This window comes from Tupaia chinensis, unplaced genomic scaffold, assembly GCF_000334495.1.
Source record: "Tupaia chinensis unplaced genomic scaffold, TupChi_1.0 Scaffold000532_1, whole genome shotgun sequence".
Classification (NCBI taxonomy): domain Eukaryota; kingdom Metazoa; phylum Chordata; class Mammalia; order Scandentia; family Tupaiidae; genus Tupaia; species Tupaia belangeri.
The window spans coordinates 6,930,625-6,947,399 of record NW_006160045.1 but is presented as its reverse complement, the minus strand read 5'-3'; the positions used below and the strand labels follow the sequence as shown (position 1 = coordinate 6,947,399).

The window sequence follows — 16,775 nt, the reverse complement described above, 5'->3', positions numbered from 1 at the left end:
AAGAAGAGACCAGCAGATGGAATAGCGGTTACTTCACTGGACTCCCACATGGCTGACCACAGTTTGAGTCCGGGCCCTGGTGGCTTGAAACTCCCGCCTCATGTGTGTGCATGTGTGCCCAAGATCCTGGGAGAAGAGTGGAGAAGGGATTGTGGTGTGGCCAACCCCCCAAGGTGTGATTTCTCACTTTCCTTCTCACTGTGTCTGTCTCTCTCTATCTCTTAAGGAAGTGCATGAGCCCTAAGGCAAAAACCTCTTAAAAAAATAATAAAAAAGCTATTTAACATCACTAATCATTAGGAAGTATAAATTAAAACCACAATGAGGGCCAGCTCTGTGGCCTAGCAATTAAGGGAGCCAGATCCCACATGACTGACTACATTGTTCAAATCCCAGCCAAGGCACTTTCAAAAACATACCAGGCTCATGTACATGTGTTCCCCAAATCCCAAAAGGATGGAGAAGGGATTGCAGTATGACTCCGTCCCATTGGGAGGTACTTTCTATTTCTCCCTCTCTGTTGCCCTTTGGTGAGGCAGGCAAGCAAGCAGGCAGGCATCCATCCATCTATCCATCCATCCATCAATCTATCCATAATGAGCTACTACTTCACAGCTACCCTGATGACTAATCGAAAATCAGAAAATTTGGCTGGGTAGCATAGTAGTAACCCTCTACAGTGAAGTTAAATGGATATGGAAAGATTATGGGTTCAATTTCCTGGTAAATCACCTCAGTGCCTGTCTGAGAAGGCAAGAGAAAGCTTGCTAATGAAGACCAAAGACTATGCAGGACACAGAGAAGGGTGACAGATATAGACAAAACTGGCTAAGATGTTTAGAGGTTTTAGTGACAAAAACTAAAAACTTTACAGAGACAAAAACACATTAAGTAGCTCATGAACTGCCTTTTCACTTATTATAAGGATGACACAGTAATCATTTTCGAAAAGGAGAGGGCCAGCAGGTGTTGTGGAGGTTAAGGCAGCTGGATACCACATGACTGACTCTACAGTTCAAATCCCAGACCTAGTGCCTTGAAAATCATGGAGGGCACATGTGAGTGCATGCCCAAAATCCCAAGGGGAGAATGGAGAAGGGATTATTCCTGGAGGATTAATTCTCACGCCCTCCCACCCCGTCTTTCTCCAGTGAGCACACATGCCCTATAGCAAACTTAAAAAAAAAAAAAAAAGGGAGAGAAATATTAATCAAAACTAAAAAACTAAGATGATCAAAATTCATTGTCATATATAAAACTCCATCACCTTGGGTCAGCAGGTGGTTTCACAGTTAAGGCACTACACTCCCACAGTTTAAGTACTGAACCTGGTGGCTTGCTTTCTCTCTTTCCCGTTTTTTTCTCTCCCTCCCTTCTCCCTCCATCCCTCTCCTTCTCCCTCTCTTCCCTCCCTCTGTGTGTCTCACTCAAATGCAAATGCCCTATAGCAAATTAAAATAATAAGTAAAATTAAGTAAAAATAATTCTTTAGGGACCAGCAGATGGTGTAGTAGTTATGTCCCTGGACTCCCACATAGCTGACCATGGTTTGAGTCCCAGACTCAGTGGCTTGAAATTTACACCAGGGACATGTGCATGTGTGCCCAAAATCCCGAGAGGAGAATGGAGGAGAAGGGATTGTGGAGAGGCCATCCCCCAGGGACTGATTTTTTGCCTTCTGTTTATCTGTCTCTCTAGTGAGTGCATGGGAAAAAGCAAAAATCTCTCTTAAAAAAAAGTTATTTAAAAAAAAGACTCCAGGGACCAGCAGTTAGTGTAATGGCCATGTGGCTGGACTACCACATAGTCGATCGCGGTTCAAGTCCCAGACCCGGCAGCTTAAACTCACGCCAGGAGCGTGTGCGTGCGTGCCCAAGATCCCGAGAGAAGAATGGAGGAGAAGGGACTGCAGCGTGGCCATCCCCCCTGGGGGCTGATTTCTTGCTTTCTGTCTCTCTGTCTCTCTCTATCTGTCTGGCAAGTGCACGCTCCCTATAGCAAAAACCTCTCCAAAAAAAAGACTCCATCACCTATATACTGGAAAAGAATCACACAACATATAATTCTACATTCTTTTTTTTAAAAGAATTATTTTACTTAATCTTATTCATTGTCATAATTTTATTTCCTTTTTAAAGTTGACCAGAGAGAGAGGGAAAGTGAGAAAGCAAGCCACTAGGTTCAGGACTTTAACCACCATCAGCCATGTGGGAGTTCAGCTAACCACCACGCAACCTGCTGGCCCCACAACTCTACATTCTTAACCTTAGCCACCACTACCAGCCTTAACCACTATGCCAATGATCAGCCTGGGGTGTGTGTGGTTCTTTTTTTTTTTTTTTTAAGTTTATCCATTTATTTCTTCCATAAGCAAGAGAGACAGAGATAGACAGAGACAGGTACACACAATATTATTCACCCCCCTCCGAAGCCAGTCCCAGATTGCTAACAAGCACATATCCAGAGCATTCAGGGAGGTCTACAGTCATGAACCTGAAACTGTTCCATATGGTTCACAACACAAACAGTGTTACTGCTGTGCCACAGTCCAGCCTCTACTGGGGTGTGTTTTTCAATATACATGTGAATGTAAATATTCCTGTTCAAATTAAATAGTCATCCTCTGAAAATCTGACTCAGGAGTAGTTAGAAAGCAAACCAGTTTTCCCAGTTAGTACTACAGCTCATCAGCTTCCTGAAACAAACTTCTCTTAACCCTGCCCTAAAACAGATGTAAAGGGAACAGACAACTGGTCAATTACTTAGATTTCAAAATGATTTTTTCTATGGAAAGTTGAAATTTATTACAAAAAGAAATTATTTTAATATGAAAAGCATTTCTCTGCATTTACAAGAACAAAGTTGGATTTCAGAGGACTCAAGAGCAGCTGAGGGCTGCTCAGAGCCACCAGTTGTGTATTTAACAAGCATTCTGATGTCTCACAGTACCTAGCAAATTACTAGTTTATAGAAATGATAATCACATTTATTACTTGCATCATTTACATCATTTGTGAGATTCATATTTTTTTTTTATTTTGCTAGATGGCTCTTGTGCTCACCAGAGAAAAAGAGAGCGCGAGCATCTCCCATAGGAGGTGGCCACACCACAGTTCCTTTTTCTCCACTTCTCTCAGGATTTGAGCACACATGCCAGGCATGTTTTTCAAGTCACTGCATCCAGGCTTGAACTGCACAGTTGGACACATGGGATCCAGCCACCTTAACCACCAGGTCATCAGCTGGCCCTGTGTGATGCATTTTGTGTTCAGTGCTCTCTTAGGAGTTCTTTAGCTGTGTATTCAATTCCATAAACATTGACTAATATATGTGTCTTATATAACTTTAGAATTATCTGTCTTATCCTTAGTGTACATATATAGAATTTAACTACATATGCTTTTCAAAAATAAACTCTCAAGATAATAAAGGCTATCCATAAACCTCCACCTATAAGAACTGAGCAATCATTAAAGAAAAAGAACTGATCTGCTCAGAACAGATACAATCATCACTTAAGGTTTAAAAAAGTATCTAGTACCACTACCAACCAAGTCTCCAAAGCAAAATTTCCCTTCCCATACTATCTCCCCAATATAGTTACAGCATAATTTTGATTAAACAAATATTCAGTGTTTCAATTATGACAGTCACATAAATTATTCTTTTCCTTTCCCATAGAAATTTTTATTTTTCCTAATAAGAGTTTCCTCATTTGCTACATTTCCTAAACAACTCTAAACTCTCCTCAGAATTCCAAGTATTTTCTTAAACTATTCATTCAAGGGAACAGCAAATGGTATAACAGTTATGTCACTGGGCTCCCACATAGTATACGGCAGCTCGAGTCCTGGACCCAGAGGTTTAACCTCATGCCGAGTGCGTGTACGTGTGTGCCCAAAATCTGGATAAGAGAATGGAGGAGGAAGGATTGCAGTATCACTATCCCATGGGGATGGCAGGGGGGGGGGATTTCTTGCTTTCTGTGCGTGTGTGTGTGTGTGTGTGTGTGTGTGTGTCTGTGAATGCACATGTCCAATAGCCAAAATCTCTGTAAAGAAAAAATATATATACCTTCAAGTCAGATAATGGAGTAAGACTCTCCTAGGGCCTTCTGATTTGCCTCATATGTGTACTGGCTGACCTCTATGTTTAGTCCAAAACTTGGAACACATTTTTTCACTCTCCATCATCATTCTAGGAAATCCTTTCTTCTCTGTATAGGCTCTTCTATTTCCTATACCCTATATTTCTTCATCTTAATTTACTACTATGTCTAGTTAAAGGTAAGGAAACCAATTCATCCCAGTTTATCTAAGACTGTCCACGTTGCAGAACAAGTCCCAAATCCCAGGAAACTCCTTAGTTCTGGGTAAACCAGGATGGCTAGTTATTCTATTTGGAATCTACAGGTAACGAAAGGTCAATTTTTTGGAATACTTGCATATCTAAAAATGTCCTTATCTTACCCTTACACTTGATTGAGAATTTGGCTGAGTACAGAATTCTAATATAGAAATCACTTTCCTTCAAACTATTATCTTTTACTTTCTAGAGTTGCTGCTAGGAAAGACCAAAGCCTTTCCAATTACTGATTCTTTGTGTTCTTTCTCTTTGGAATCTTTTTGAGTCTCCTATTTGTCCCCAGAGTTGTGGGAATTCCAAAACGTAATGACTCTGAATCTTGGTTTGAAATCTATTTTCATCCATTGTACTGGGAGGGCCCCTTCTATTTAGAAACTCACATCCTTTGATTGGGAGTATTTTCTTGAATTATTTTATTGATATTTCTTCCTCTCTGTTCTCCTTATTGGAATTCCCTTTTAGAATTTCTGTTATTGGGAACCAGCAGTTAGCGTAATGGCTATGTCGCTGGACTCCCACGTAGTCGACCGCGGGTCGCCTCCTGGACCCAGGGGCTTAAAACTCACGCCGGGTGCGTGTGAGTGCGTGTGCGTGCATGCGTGCCCAAGATCCCGAGAGGAGAATGGAGGAGAAGGGATTGTGGCGTGACCATCCCCCCTGGGGGGTGATTTCTCGCTTTCTGTCCCTATGTCTCTCTCTGTCTTTCTGGAGAGAGCACGCACCCTAGAGCGAAAAACCTCTCAAAAAAAAAAAATTTCTGTTATTCATTAGATTTGTGTGTATGTGTGTGTGTGTGTACACGTGCACACATGTGCTACAGGGCACATGTGCTCACCAAAGAAAGAGAAGGAAAAAGGCAACCTTTATGGGAAATAGTCACACCACAATTCCTCTTCCATCTCTTCCTCCCTACAGGATTTTGGGCAAGCACACATACATACACTACACTCAGCATGTACATAGCCTGTTTCTCAAACCACCAGGTCACGTAGTCAGCCATGTGGAATCCAGCTACCTTAACCCCCATGCCATGGGCTGACCTGTTTTCTCTCCTTTTCTACCTCTGTGTTTTCTGCCCTAATTTCTGGAAAATTTCAACTTTCTCTTTCAATTCTTATGCTTAAGTATTCATTTTAGCTATTACATTTTTTATTTCAAATTACTTTTTTCCTTCTCTTTTCTTCCTTTTGATGGCATCCTGATTATATTTCATAGTTGCAGTATATTTTCTCTTCTCTCTCAGATTATTAATGGTAGTTTTATGCTACTGTTTGGTTTTTGGAGTTTTTGTCTTTTTTGATGACAGATTAGGGTGAACAGGTCAGATATATGAAGGAGAGGATAGCTGCACCGATGGGAGATTGGCTATACAGTAAGAGATTGATCACATAAATCATGTATTAAGGATAAAGGGAACTGATCACAGTTGGAAAATGGAGTTACTATATGGAAAAAGAAAATAACTAGAATGTACACTATTGTGTTGGAATGGAATTAGAGGTATTAGTGCAAGCTCACAATCTTCAATACACACATACATATACAAAATAAGCATCAATAAAAGCAAGTAAACATATCTGCAGAGTATATGTATGGATGAACATATCTGCACAGTATGTGTATGGATGAACATATCTGCACAGTATGTGTATGGATGAACATATCTGCACAGTATGTGTATGGATGAACAGATATACACTCATCTCTGGGTGTCTGTGGGAGGGTTTGGTTCTAGAACCCACCATATCCAAATCCATGGGTGCCCAAGTCCCTTCAGATCTCTTACATGTAACAGTGTAGTATTTGCATATAATCTACTCATATCCTCCCCCACGCTTTTTTCCTTAATATTTTTTCTTTTACATTACTTTTTCCCCATGAGCTTGAGAAAGACAAATATGCAGATTCAATAGGGACTTGACACCATCATCCACTCCCAGTCTCAGCCAGCCCCAGATCACGGTCACATGTGCACCTAACATACTCAGGGACATCTCCATGCAAGAACCTGGAACCTTCCCATGTTGCTCAGTCTTGTAGACCTTTATGTTTTACCACTACTCCACTGTCCAGCCACCTTCCTTACACTTTAAATTGCCTCTAGATAATTTATACCAAAACAATGTAAATGCTATGTAAATAGTTGTTACACTATGTTGTTTAATAAATGACAAGAAAAAACTCAGAATAAGTTCAGTATAAAAGCAATCATAAGAACTAACACATAACTCATGTCAGTAAGAAGGTAACACTTGGGGGGGCCAGTAGGTGGCACAGTGATTAACGCATTGCATTCCTACATGGCCAACCATGGCTTGAATCCTAGACCCGGAAGCTTGCTTTCTTCCTTTCTCCCTTTCTCCCATTCTCTCTCTCTGGTGAGTATATGTGCCCTAAAGCAAATTAAAAAATAATAGTAATACATAATTTTTTTTAAAAAAAAAGAAGGTAACACTTTCCATCCCTGGTTGGTTGAATATTCAGATGTGAACCCACAGACATGGAGAGCTAATTCAATAGAGAAACAGAGGATATAATAAATGTTTATTAGTCAAGTTTGTGAACAGCATCACCAAAAAAGCACACACCAAGTGTGGTTCTTGGCTTCTTCAGAATAACATCTTCCAGTAAAGGAAGCAGGACCCCCTTAAAGAAATCACTGATTCCAGAACTTAGGCAGGAAAAGTAGAAAACAAGCCTGAACCATCTTGCAGCAGAAAGCAAGAAAAGTGCTTAAAATCACAGAGAGGCCAACTTGAAGGGACTCCTGTTGGACAAATCTGAGTCAATTTGAAGCTCGAAATGAAATATAGTAAAGAATTCAGCCAGTGAATGGCATAGTGGTTTAGGTGGCTGGATCCTACATAGTCAGCTAAACAGTCTGAGTCTAAGACCCAATCACATGAAAAATATACCAGGTGTGTGTACATGCATGCCCAAAATCCCCCATGGGAATGCTTCTGCACCTTCTCTCTCTTCTTCTCTCTCTCCTGCAAGCGCATGAGCCCTCTGACAAAATTATTTTTAAAAAAATAAAAATTATTAAAAAAATAAAAATCATAAGCCCATACTAAAACAAATAAGTACAGTTTAATGATAAAAGGATGTTTAAATAAATTCAAAATACCTCCCCACAAAATATTTTATTACAAAGAGGAAAACAGTCACTTTTCAGTAGAAAACGCTGGCAGATACCACCTTAATTCAGTAATGGGGCCATATGAAATCATGCATCACTTGCTAAGATGCAATGATCATTAAAGAACATAGCATCACTTTGGTAATATTCTTGCCAAAGAAAGATTATCTAAATCTAATCATGAGGAAACAAATCCAAATAAGGGATTACTGCAAGTCCTACAAGATAACTGGCCTGCAATCTTCAAGACAGACAGAATCATGAAAGTCAAGGAAAATCTGAAGACCTGCTCCAGAGTGAAGGGCACAAGAAGACGTGGAATCCAAATATGACACATGGTTACAGACTAAATCCTTCTGCTACCAAGCTATTATTAGGCCAACTGATGAAACTCGAAAGATTAGATGATATATCACATCAATGTTAATTTCTTGATTTTAATAATTGCATAGTGGTTATATAAAAGAATGTAGAAAAACACATATACAGTGATGACAGGTATCAGGCAACACAGTTTCAAATGCTTCAGGAGAAAAAAAGCTATACTGTACTTACAACTTTTCTGTAAGTTTGAAATTGTTTCAAATTCCTTTCCAGTTATTTTTAAACCCAGTCACAGTGGTACATAGGTACTACTACTGCTTGGGAGGCTGAAAGCCACACCAGAGGCCCAGGTTCAACACCAGGCTAACCTGAACATGCTGGGCATGGTTGTGCACATCTGTAATCCTAGCTAATTGAGCTAAACAGGAGGCTGGCACAGAAGGATTGCAATACACCAAGACTCTATCAAAAATACCTCTCTCTCTCCCCTTTTTTTCTCTCTCTCACTCCCTTCCCTCTTTGATAAAGGGAAAATGGAGGGGGGAAGGGTTCCAGTGAAGAAAAAGATTGGGAAAGTAAATCAGGAGTATATAAAAATTCTGTATGCCAGGCTGGATCGTGGACTAGTGGTTAGGACAGCAGGATCCCACATGGACAGTTGTGTGGGTTCAAGTCCAGACCCAAGAAGCTTAGGTGACAAAGAAGATGCATATGCACGCATGCCCAGAGGCCCAACAAACGGAGGAGGGGTACTGTAGCATGACCATATCCTTTAGGGCATGCTGTCTCATTCTCCCTCTTTCAGGCAAGCACACACATACATTCTGTTAAAGTTTGTTGCTTGTTTGTTTTTTAATTCTGTACGCCAAGCTAAGGAGTTTAAATACTATCTCGAATGTTTCGAAAGTTATCACTAGTAACTGAAAGATATTAAGCAAGATGTTGACATGATTAAAGGCTCATTTTTATTTTTTTATTTTTTAGAATGCCTTCCTTTCACTAAACAAAGGTCCTGGGTGTGTAGGATTCACAATATCTTCAGGTTAGAGGCACATGTAATAATAAGGTTACAGATTACTTAGCTTTTAATGGAAAAACAAAAGCTTGATTAATAAGGTCAGTAAGATGCAGGAATGTAATCCATTTACACACAATCCTTTTAATACAGCAAAGTCAATTGAGCGAGATGCACACAGAGGTAGAATAACACCAGAGTAACTCACAAGTTCCTCCACCAATTTGGGATTACCACAGGCACAAAGGTAAAGAAATAAATAGGTTCACCCTTAATCCCAATCTCAAGCAATGTAACATAGCAATGGACTCTGGGAAGACACTGTGATGCTACCATGCATCAGTCAGAAATAGGTGACACATCACAAAGGCATGCAGCAAAAAGGCAGAAATAGAAATTATACTACACTTGCAAATATTATTGTGGTTTTAACCATAAACTCTAGGAAAATCTTTATAAAGTACAGAAAAATACTTTATGATGTCCTAACATTTGTGTGTTAGTTTTACCATATATCTGAACTTTTTATCTGTTTTAAATGTTTCTTATTTATGATTTTTTGGTTAGGTCAAGGTTGTAGGTATAGCTAAACGATATAACCTCCAAATGGGGCTTCAGTCACTGCCTCCTAAGTGAGGGCTTTTCTTAACCTTTTCAAACAAGTATTTTTTAAATCTGAGTATGTAACGCTTATAAGATGCTTGGGGATCAATAGATGACATAGCAGTTATGTTACTGGACTCCCACATGACTGACCACAGTGAGTTCTAGACCCAGTGGCTTAAAAATCACACAGAGGTGGGGGGTAGGGTGGGGGTGGGGCTGCAGATGACATAATGGTCATGTTGCTGGACTCCCATGCAGTTGACTGTGGTTAAGAGTCCTGGACTCAGAGGCTTCAAACTCATGCCAGGCACATGTGCATGCATGCCCAAAATCCCAAGAGGGGAATGGAGGAGAAGGGACTGCGGCATGGCCATCCCACTGGGGGATGATTCTTGCTTTCTGTCTCTTTAGTGAGCACACGTGCTCTATAGCAAAAAATCTCAAAAAAAAAAAAAAAAAAGAAAAGAAAAAAATATATATATGCCCTATTTTCCAATCTTACATATCCACTGAACCCTTAAAAAATTAATCTCTTGAAATACAGTTTAGGAAACACTAAAGTAACTTTTCATTTTCTTCATACTTACTGTCAGACTACAATATGCATTTATGAGTGCTGCATAATCTTTAGTCCAGAAAAAATCCTAAGTGAACAACACATCAATAATTTTTCATGAGAGATAATTATAATCTTCTGATATAAGGTCCAGAACTCTACCACTAATTTACAGAATGAAACTAGATAAATATAAAAATAAAATATAACTAGCCATTTTTATTTGCTGATGATGGCAAGAATAGGCATTAGCTTAACATTCACTGAAAAACAGCTCCATTAATAACAACAAAATCCAGTACAAAATATCTTACCCTAAAAAAAAGTATTGTTTGCATAATCACAAAAAAGACACTTCCAGTGCCAATATAACTTAGCAAAATATTATCAGGAACATATAAATATACTTATTAATGGTAAAATAAAGTTATTTATATCTCTGTATTAGTATAGTTATACAATCCAACTTACAAAAAAATTGTATCTTAATTCTTCTGTTATAATACAGATAGAAAAGAAATCTAAAAAACAGAATGGGAAACAAACTGACAAAATAAAATTATAAATCACAAGGAAAGGAAAAAAAGGAAAAAGCCATCCATCAACCTTTTAGCAAAATAAGCTATTACTATGTCCATTTTTTGCAGATGATAAAACAGACTTAGAGATGTTAGGTAATCACTCAGCCAATAATGAAGAGTCTGTCCGAATTCAAAGCCCCTGCTCTTTACCAGTGCTGTATGTTGGTTTAGAATAAGAACTTTGCAGGAAGAGGTATTCCAGTTGTAGCTCTTCACCATGGAAACACTAAGTAAACTGACTTAAGCTTTATCACTATGAATAGAACAAACTAAATAGAAGGTGGTTTTTCCCCTGATAAAACCTTACAATAATGGGTAAGTCATATGAAATAAAAATGAAAGTTAATAAATAATTGTACCTAACTGAAATAATTCAAAATCTCTTCAAATATTGTTTTAACCCACATAATTAGTACTTTGCAGCATAATTAGATTGGGGATGGGAGGAATGGCATTGATGGAAAAGAGTTAAAGAAAAAAAATGTTTCAGAACAAAAGAAAAAAGGCTAATTCATTTACTCCTCCCCAAAGCTATTTGTCTTTAAACAATCAAGTCTCATTGACCTCTAGTATCATTATCTGCCATTTTAACACCCAGAAAAAAAGTTTTTAAGCAAATGCAGAGTTCTAAATGTCCCCATGGCGCTGAAAGAGCACCAATAACATATGGTTTTCTCCTTAATAAAATGTGTACATTTTTGTCTTCACATTATCTATCTATCTATCTATCTATCTATCTATATATATATATATAGGGTCATCAGAAAAGTCATGTATTTTTTTCTACATAAAAATGCATCATGACTTTTCCAATGACCCCATAAATAAATGACAGCACTTGAAACACACAGCTTCACAAATACAATATTATAATTGATAGTAAAGTTCCCACACTAGTCCAAATCCCTGAAATCAACCAACAGTGTTACCCTGGGAAAAACAACACTTGGCACTATTTTGAATTCTAATATTTCTGAGTCCATGATTGTTTCCTCTTAAACATGGCAATGAACGAAATCTTTTTTCAGGTAGACAATAGTTTTAACAACATGTTACAATTACAGTCACTAAAGTTACAAAAGATAAAATGAAAATTCCTTTATCTAATATAATGAAGAAAAGCAAGTTTAGTAGGAAGAAAAGGTAATAGCCACTTCTCAAGAATTTCAGGACTTTCAGGGTTGACAGCACTGGCTCATTATTGTATCTAATTTTACTCTGTAGGGTGTTTTTCTTAGATGTACCAACAGCATTACTCTCAAACTACCTCATCCTGATTAAGTTTATTTCTCAGTTATCATGACTTTCATACAGAAAACAAGCCCATGACCAATCAGTAAAATATAAAATTATTCAAATTTGGATTTTCTTTCTAAACCACAGAGTATCCCAAAGTTTCTCTCAAAATTTCTTTCTAACATTGACAATCAGGGAGATGCAAGGAAACCATGACCTCAGAGAGAAAGTGAAAAAATACCCACCATGGGGAATGGTCACATTACAATCCCTTCTTTACCTCTCCCTCCTTTCAGGATTTTGGGCACTTGCACACGCATACCCAGCATGTTTCTCAACTGCCATGTCTGAGACTCGAACCACTTGGGATTCAAGTGTCTTAACTATCAACCACAGACTGGCCACTAAATTTATTTTTTAAGTAAAGCAGATAATTCCCTAAATTCTAATTTCTCATGCTGAAGTAGAAGGTAGCCCATTAGATGACTAATGTACTCAGTTAGCTATTACTAGCAAATTAGTTTATAATGTAGAAGTTATTTTTACTTCTACAACTCTACTATAATTTATTGTACAGTCATACTGACATCAAAACTATTATTTTATAAACCAGCATATAAACCATAATCATTTCAACAACTTATAAAACAGAGATTGAAAATCTTATTGCTATAATTAAATAATAAATATTATTAACTTAAAGATGATCTGTCTTAAGGTATTTTTATCCCCTTGCTTCGAGGGCCTACTGACTTGATCCCATCTTCCTCTCTTGCCCAGTTTAGTTCCTCCAGCAAATTATCAGCTCCAAAAGTAAGGGATGCTGCCCAACAAAGCAATATAACTCTGAATTTTCAGTTTTCTTACTGTCAATGAAATGTTATCAACAAAACACTAACTATATCAATATAAAAGTAAAATGGACTATAACTAGGAATAAAATGAAACTAATAGAGATGAAATAATACAGACAGAATCTTAGCTAGGACTCCGTTTTTTAAAGTTACCTATTCATCAGCATTGATAGGAACATCTAGATGACGTTTTCATTAATACAAATACGAAACACAAACAGCTAGCATATAATATAGAGTATTTAATTATACTACTCTTCTATCATAAATATTTGGTCTTTTAAAGACTTTAATGAGAGACCTAGTATTTTTTTATTTTTTGGAAACTAAAAATACCAGGTAAGGCAAATCTAAATTATGTGATTTAATCCCTACAACCATCCCATATATTTCCATCAGAGACTCCTCAAAAAAAAGAACATGTCTAAAAAATTAAATTGAGGTCAATCCACAATCTTGAAGCTCTCTTAAACTAAATTGTTTTTCAAATAATATTAGAACAAAAAAGGATATTTCCCTAAAAATGTAGTAATCAACTGATACATGAAGAACAGCTGATCTATTTCAATACTTAGAAGAGAAAAGGCATACTCTGGCATTCTTAACCTAAATTCTTGTTCTAACTGAAAGACTTGTACTACTTACTCATAACACATCTCTTGACAGGATTTCCATTCTTAACCTTTTCTTACTCTTTACCCAAACTTGTGTGGTTGAGAACTCCCACATTAAAAACCTCATACTCCAACTAAAAAATCCCTGATACTTAAAAGACACTACCTAGTCCCAAAGTGAGCAAAATAACTCGTTAAAAATTCTCTTCTCTATTACTGAAAAACAATAGTTTACTTAACATAATGTACTTTTTGTAATGGCATATAGCAGACTTCTAAAAAGACAACAATGGTACTACTAAAACTTCTTTTACTTTAAGCTGAAAAGTGCCTGAAGTTATTTTAAATATGTTAATAAAAATAAATGTATTCAGCCAAATATTTACTAGATTTTTTACTTATTTTACTTAAATAAAAACATGTATAAACAAGGTTTTTATACATATGGAAGAAACAACCTCCAAGAAATCATACTTAACGGAAAATATAATTATTCAACAAAATATCTCATAACACAAACTACTATATAAACTCTAATAATTGGTAGGCACTGGAAGATATAGGTTTTTTTAAACGCAAATCATTTAAAACTATTTCTTGCTTCATATGCAGATGAGAAAGGGTATTACATGTCAATCATAATCACAGACTGGAGTGTCTCTATGGAACCATAACTGAAGAACTCAAACACCAATTGTAGAAGTACCAAAACCGTTTCTTTAAATCTTTGAAAGAAAACATGCAGAATTTCTAACTATAGGACACATGTGATGCAAAACTACATAGTACTTCATAAAATGTTACTCTACACATAAAAATAAAAGACACATACTCACAAAACCAATACCACAGTCAAAATTGTCTCACTTTTCACGAAGTCACTTAATAGATAGTTTAGATTTCTTACATTCCCAATATGAGTTTGGTTGTTTTTAAAATCAGCCTTTTCACATTTACATTTTTTTTAATCTCATGACATCATACTGTCAAAAATCTTCTGATACTGGCAAACAGAATACTTAAAGTTATTATGTATAGGTATTCCTGAGTCAATAGTTTACCCGAGAAACTGAATAAATTTCACCATCACCCCTCCCCCCCCAAATAAAACAGTAACCGCTTGACCTTTACTTCAGGAGCAAAAAAGTGTAACTTGGGAGCAAAGATATCTTAATATAAAATTGTCTAACAAACCAGAAGTATTAGTATTCCAAAGGCACATAATACTATTTGGTCAAAATGCTACAAAAGCGAGAGGACCACTACAGGTCTGGGTGACGATGTATATTTCTTCCAATAGGAAGTGTTCCCCTACAAAACATCAGAAGCTAAAGAACTTGTGCCAAGAATCCAACGTTGAAGGTCACATGGAGGGACTGCTCTCATCATTGATCTAATCCACTAGGGTAGGTCTTTTAAATCAAACCTACATTTAGAATGAAGCCAAAAATCTAGCCCCTTTAGATTTAAATTTAGAATAAAATACCTTAGGCAGGAGCTGCCCCCTAAAACATTCTCCATCAACTACTGTTACAATTTTTTAAAACTATGTATGTCATCTTATCTGACAAATGTAACAATTTTTGGAAAGGTCGTGTTTATTAATTTCCTTTGCTTGTCCTATATAGAGATGAAATAAAACCCACTGATCACAACTTTCAGATTCCTGTTGACCTAAGACAAACACAGATATTTTAAAACCTTCTCCCATTTGAACAGTCTGGGAAGGAATGTCTCTACCAACAAATAAATACCTTTCAAGTGAATGGCTGCTTTACTATCAATGTATAATACAACTGTGAGCAATAACCTATTTTTGCCCATTATAAAATGTATCCTAAATCTCATTACTGACCTAAAAACCTAAGTTCTTCATCACAAGTTTAAGCCAACCTTTAAGTCAAGGCTACGGGTGAGTAGCATGGTTTTATTCCTGGAAAAATACATTCCAAAAACTAGAGAAAAGACTGGTGTCTACTTTTTTCTTGAGAATATGTTCTTTTCATTCATTATAGTTAACTCATGGTAACTCTAACAATTAATGCCACAGATGAGTTTTTCTTTAAAAATTCGAACTTACCCCATTCTAAGTATTCAAGAATATTCTTCTCTCTTCTCAATGGAGAATTATTGCATTCATCATAAAGACAGATGAGTATATCCAGTAATGTCTCCACACTGAAGCACTGCCCATTGGTCTGAGCGGGCCCATCCAAAATGAACTGCTCCAGCTGCCTCAAACGCACTTCTCCAGACATGGCTGCTTCAAGTTCTGCTGGTTTTCCTTTAAATTATTGTTAGGCTCTTTTACTATAATTATTTGAACCTAATTTTTAAAAGCTGTGGTTTTAAAAATAAACCACTTGTTATTCAAACAACTGTCATGCAATGCCGGTGCTGAATTAAACATCCAACACACCAGTAACCTCACTTAACTGAAGCGTCTTCAATTTCACCCATAAACATGTACTTTGAGGGCAGGTTACCATAAAATATATATTTAATACATTTTTAAGAGAATACAATTAAATCGTATATTTAAATAAAATAATTAAAAGTACAACGAATTAGAGTCAACACTTCTTTACCAAAAAAAAAAACTCTTCTCCTTCATTCAAAATTCAACTCGTGCAACATAATCCTGAAACGAATCCGGCTGCATCATTAATGAATAAAGTCTGATTTGCATCAGCAATTCGCTTCCTGGGAAGAAGACAGATAGAAAAGGGAGGGGGAAAAAATGTATAGAGAAAAGAATTAAAAGTACAACTAATTAGAGTCAACACTTCTTTACCAAAAAAAAAACTCTTCTCCTTCATTCAAAATTCAACTCGTGCAACATAATCCTGAAACGAATCCGGCTGCATCATTAATGAATAAAGTCTGATTTGCATCAGCAATTCGCTTCCTGGGAAGAAGACAGATAGAAAAGGGAGGGGGAAAAAATGTATAGAAGGGGGAGGAAAAAACAAAAATTGGGCTGCAAATCCTCCCAACCACCACTTGGATAATGCATCAGCGGCAATTTCTCCAGCGGGAAAGGGAGGGGGCGAGGTTCCTGAAGCAGCCCCTGGGCTCGGAGCAAGCCAAGTCTTGCAGGAGGAGCCTTTTTCTTTCTCCTCCCGAGATCCTTCTCTTTAAGGCTGTGCAGTGAGTCCTATATCCAACGGATCCCGGTGCAAACTCTTCATTTTCCTCCCTGTGTCTCCCAGGGGCCTGACCCGCAGCGCGGCCGGAGTGGGGGAAGGCGGGCTGCGGTCGGCACTCGCACCCCGGCTCCGAGCAGAGGCTACTTGGCTGCCCGAGCCCGCTCCATGTCTGGGGTCGCTCGTGGGCCGCGCCGCACCGGGCTGAGAGCCGGGGCTCCCCCCACACTCGCCCCGCGGCCGCCCCGCCGGAGGATCCCGACGCCCCTGGCGAGAGGGGGGTGCTCTTCTGAATTCAAAGGACACGGGCGGGGCCGGCGGGCGTGGCGGCTGCCCTCG

General features: G+C 37.9%; 1 protein-coding gene and 1 long non-coding RNA gene across 9 annotated transcripts in view; one reads left to right on the top strand and one right to left on the bottom strand.

Annotated features, from left to right (window-relative positions):
- The window catches only part of CDC42BPA (CDC42 binding protein kinase alpha), a 280,345-nt gene extending 264,313 nt beyond the window's left edge, over positions 1-16,032 (bottom strand). For all 8 annotated transcript variants that reach the window (XM_014591108.1, XM_027775224.1, XM_027775225.1 and 5 more), the window contains exon 1: positions 15,371-16,032. In XM_014591108.1, the coding sequence (XP_014446594.1) occupies positions 15,371-15,548 (178 nt within the window). In that variant the 5' untranslated portion in view covers positions 15,549-16,032. The remainder of the gene's footprint in view (positions 1-15,370) is intronic.
- Positions 10,829-15,156, top strand: LOC102488018 (uncharacterized). Its single transcript, XR_335791.2, has 3 exons — positions 10,829-10,901; positions 14,591-14,696; positions 14,919-15,156. It is a non-coding gene; the product is annotated as an uncharacterized LOC102488018 (long non-coding RNA).
- Positions 16,033-16,775: the final 743 nt, after the last annotated feature.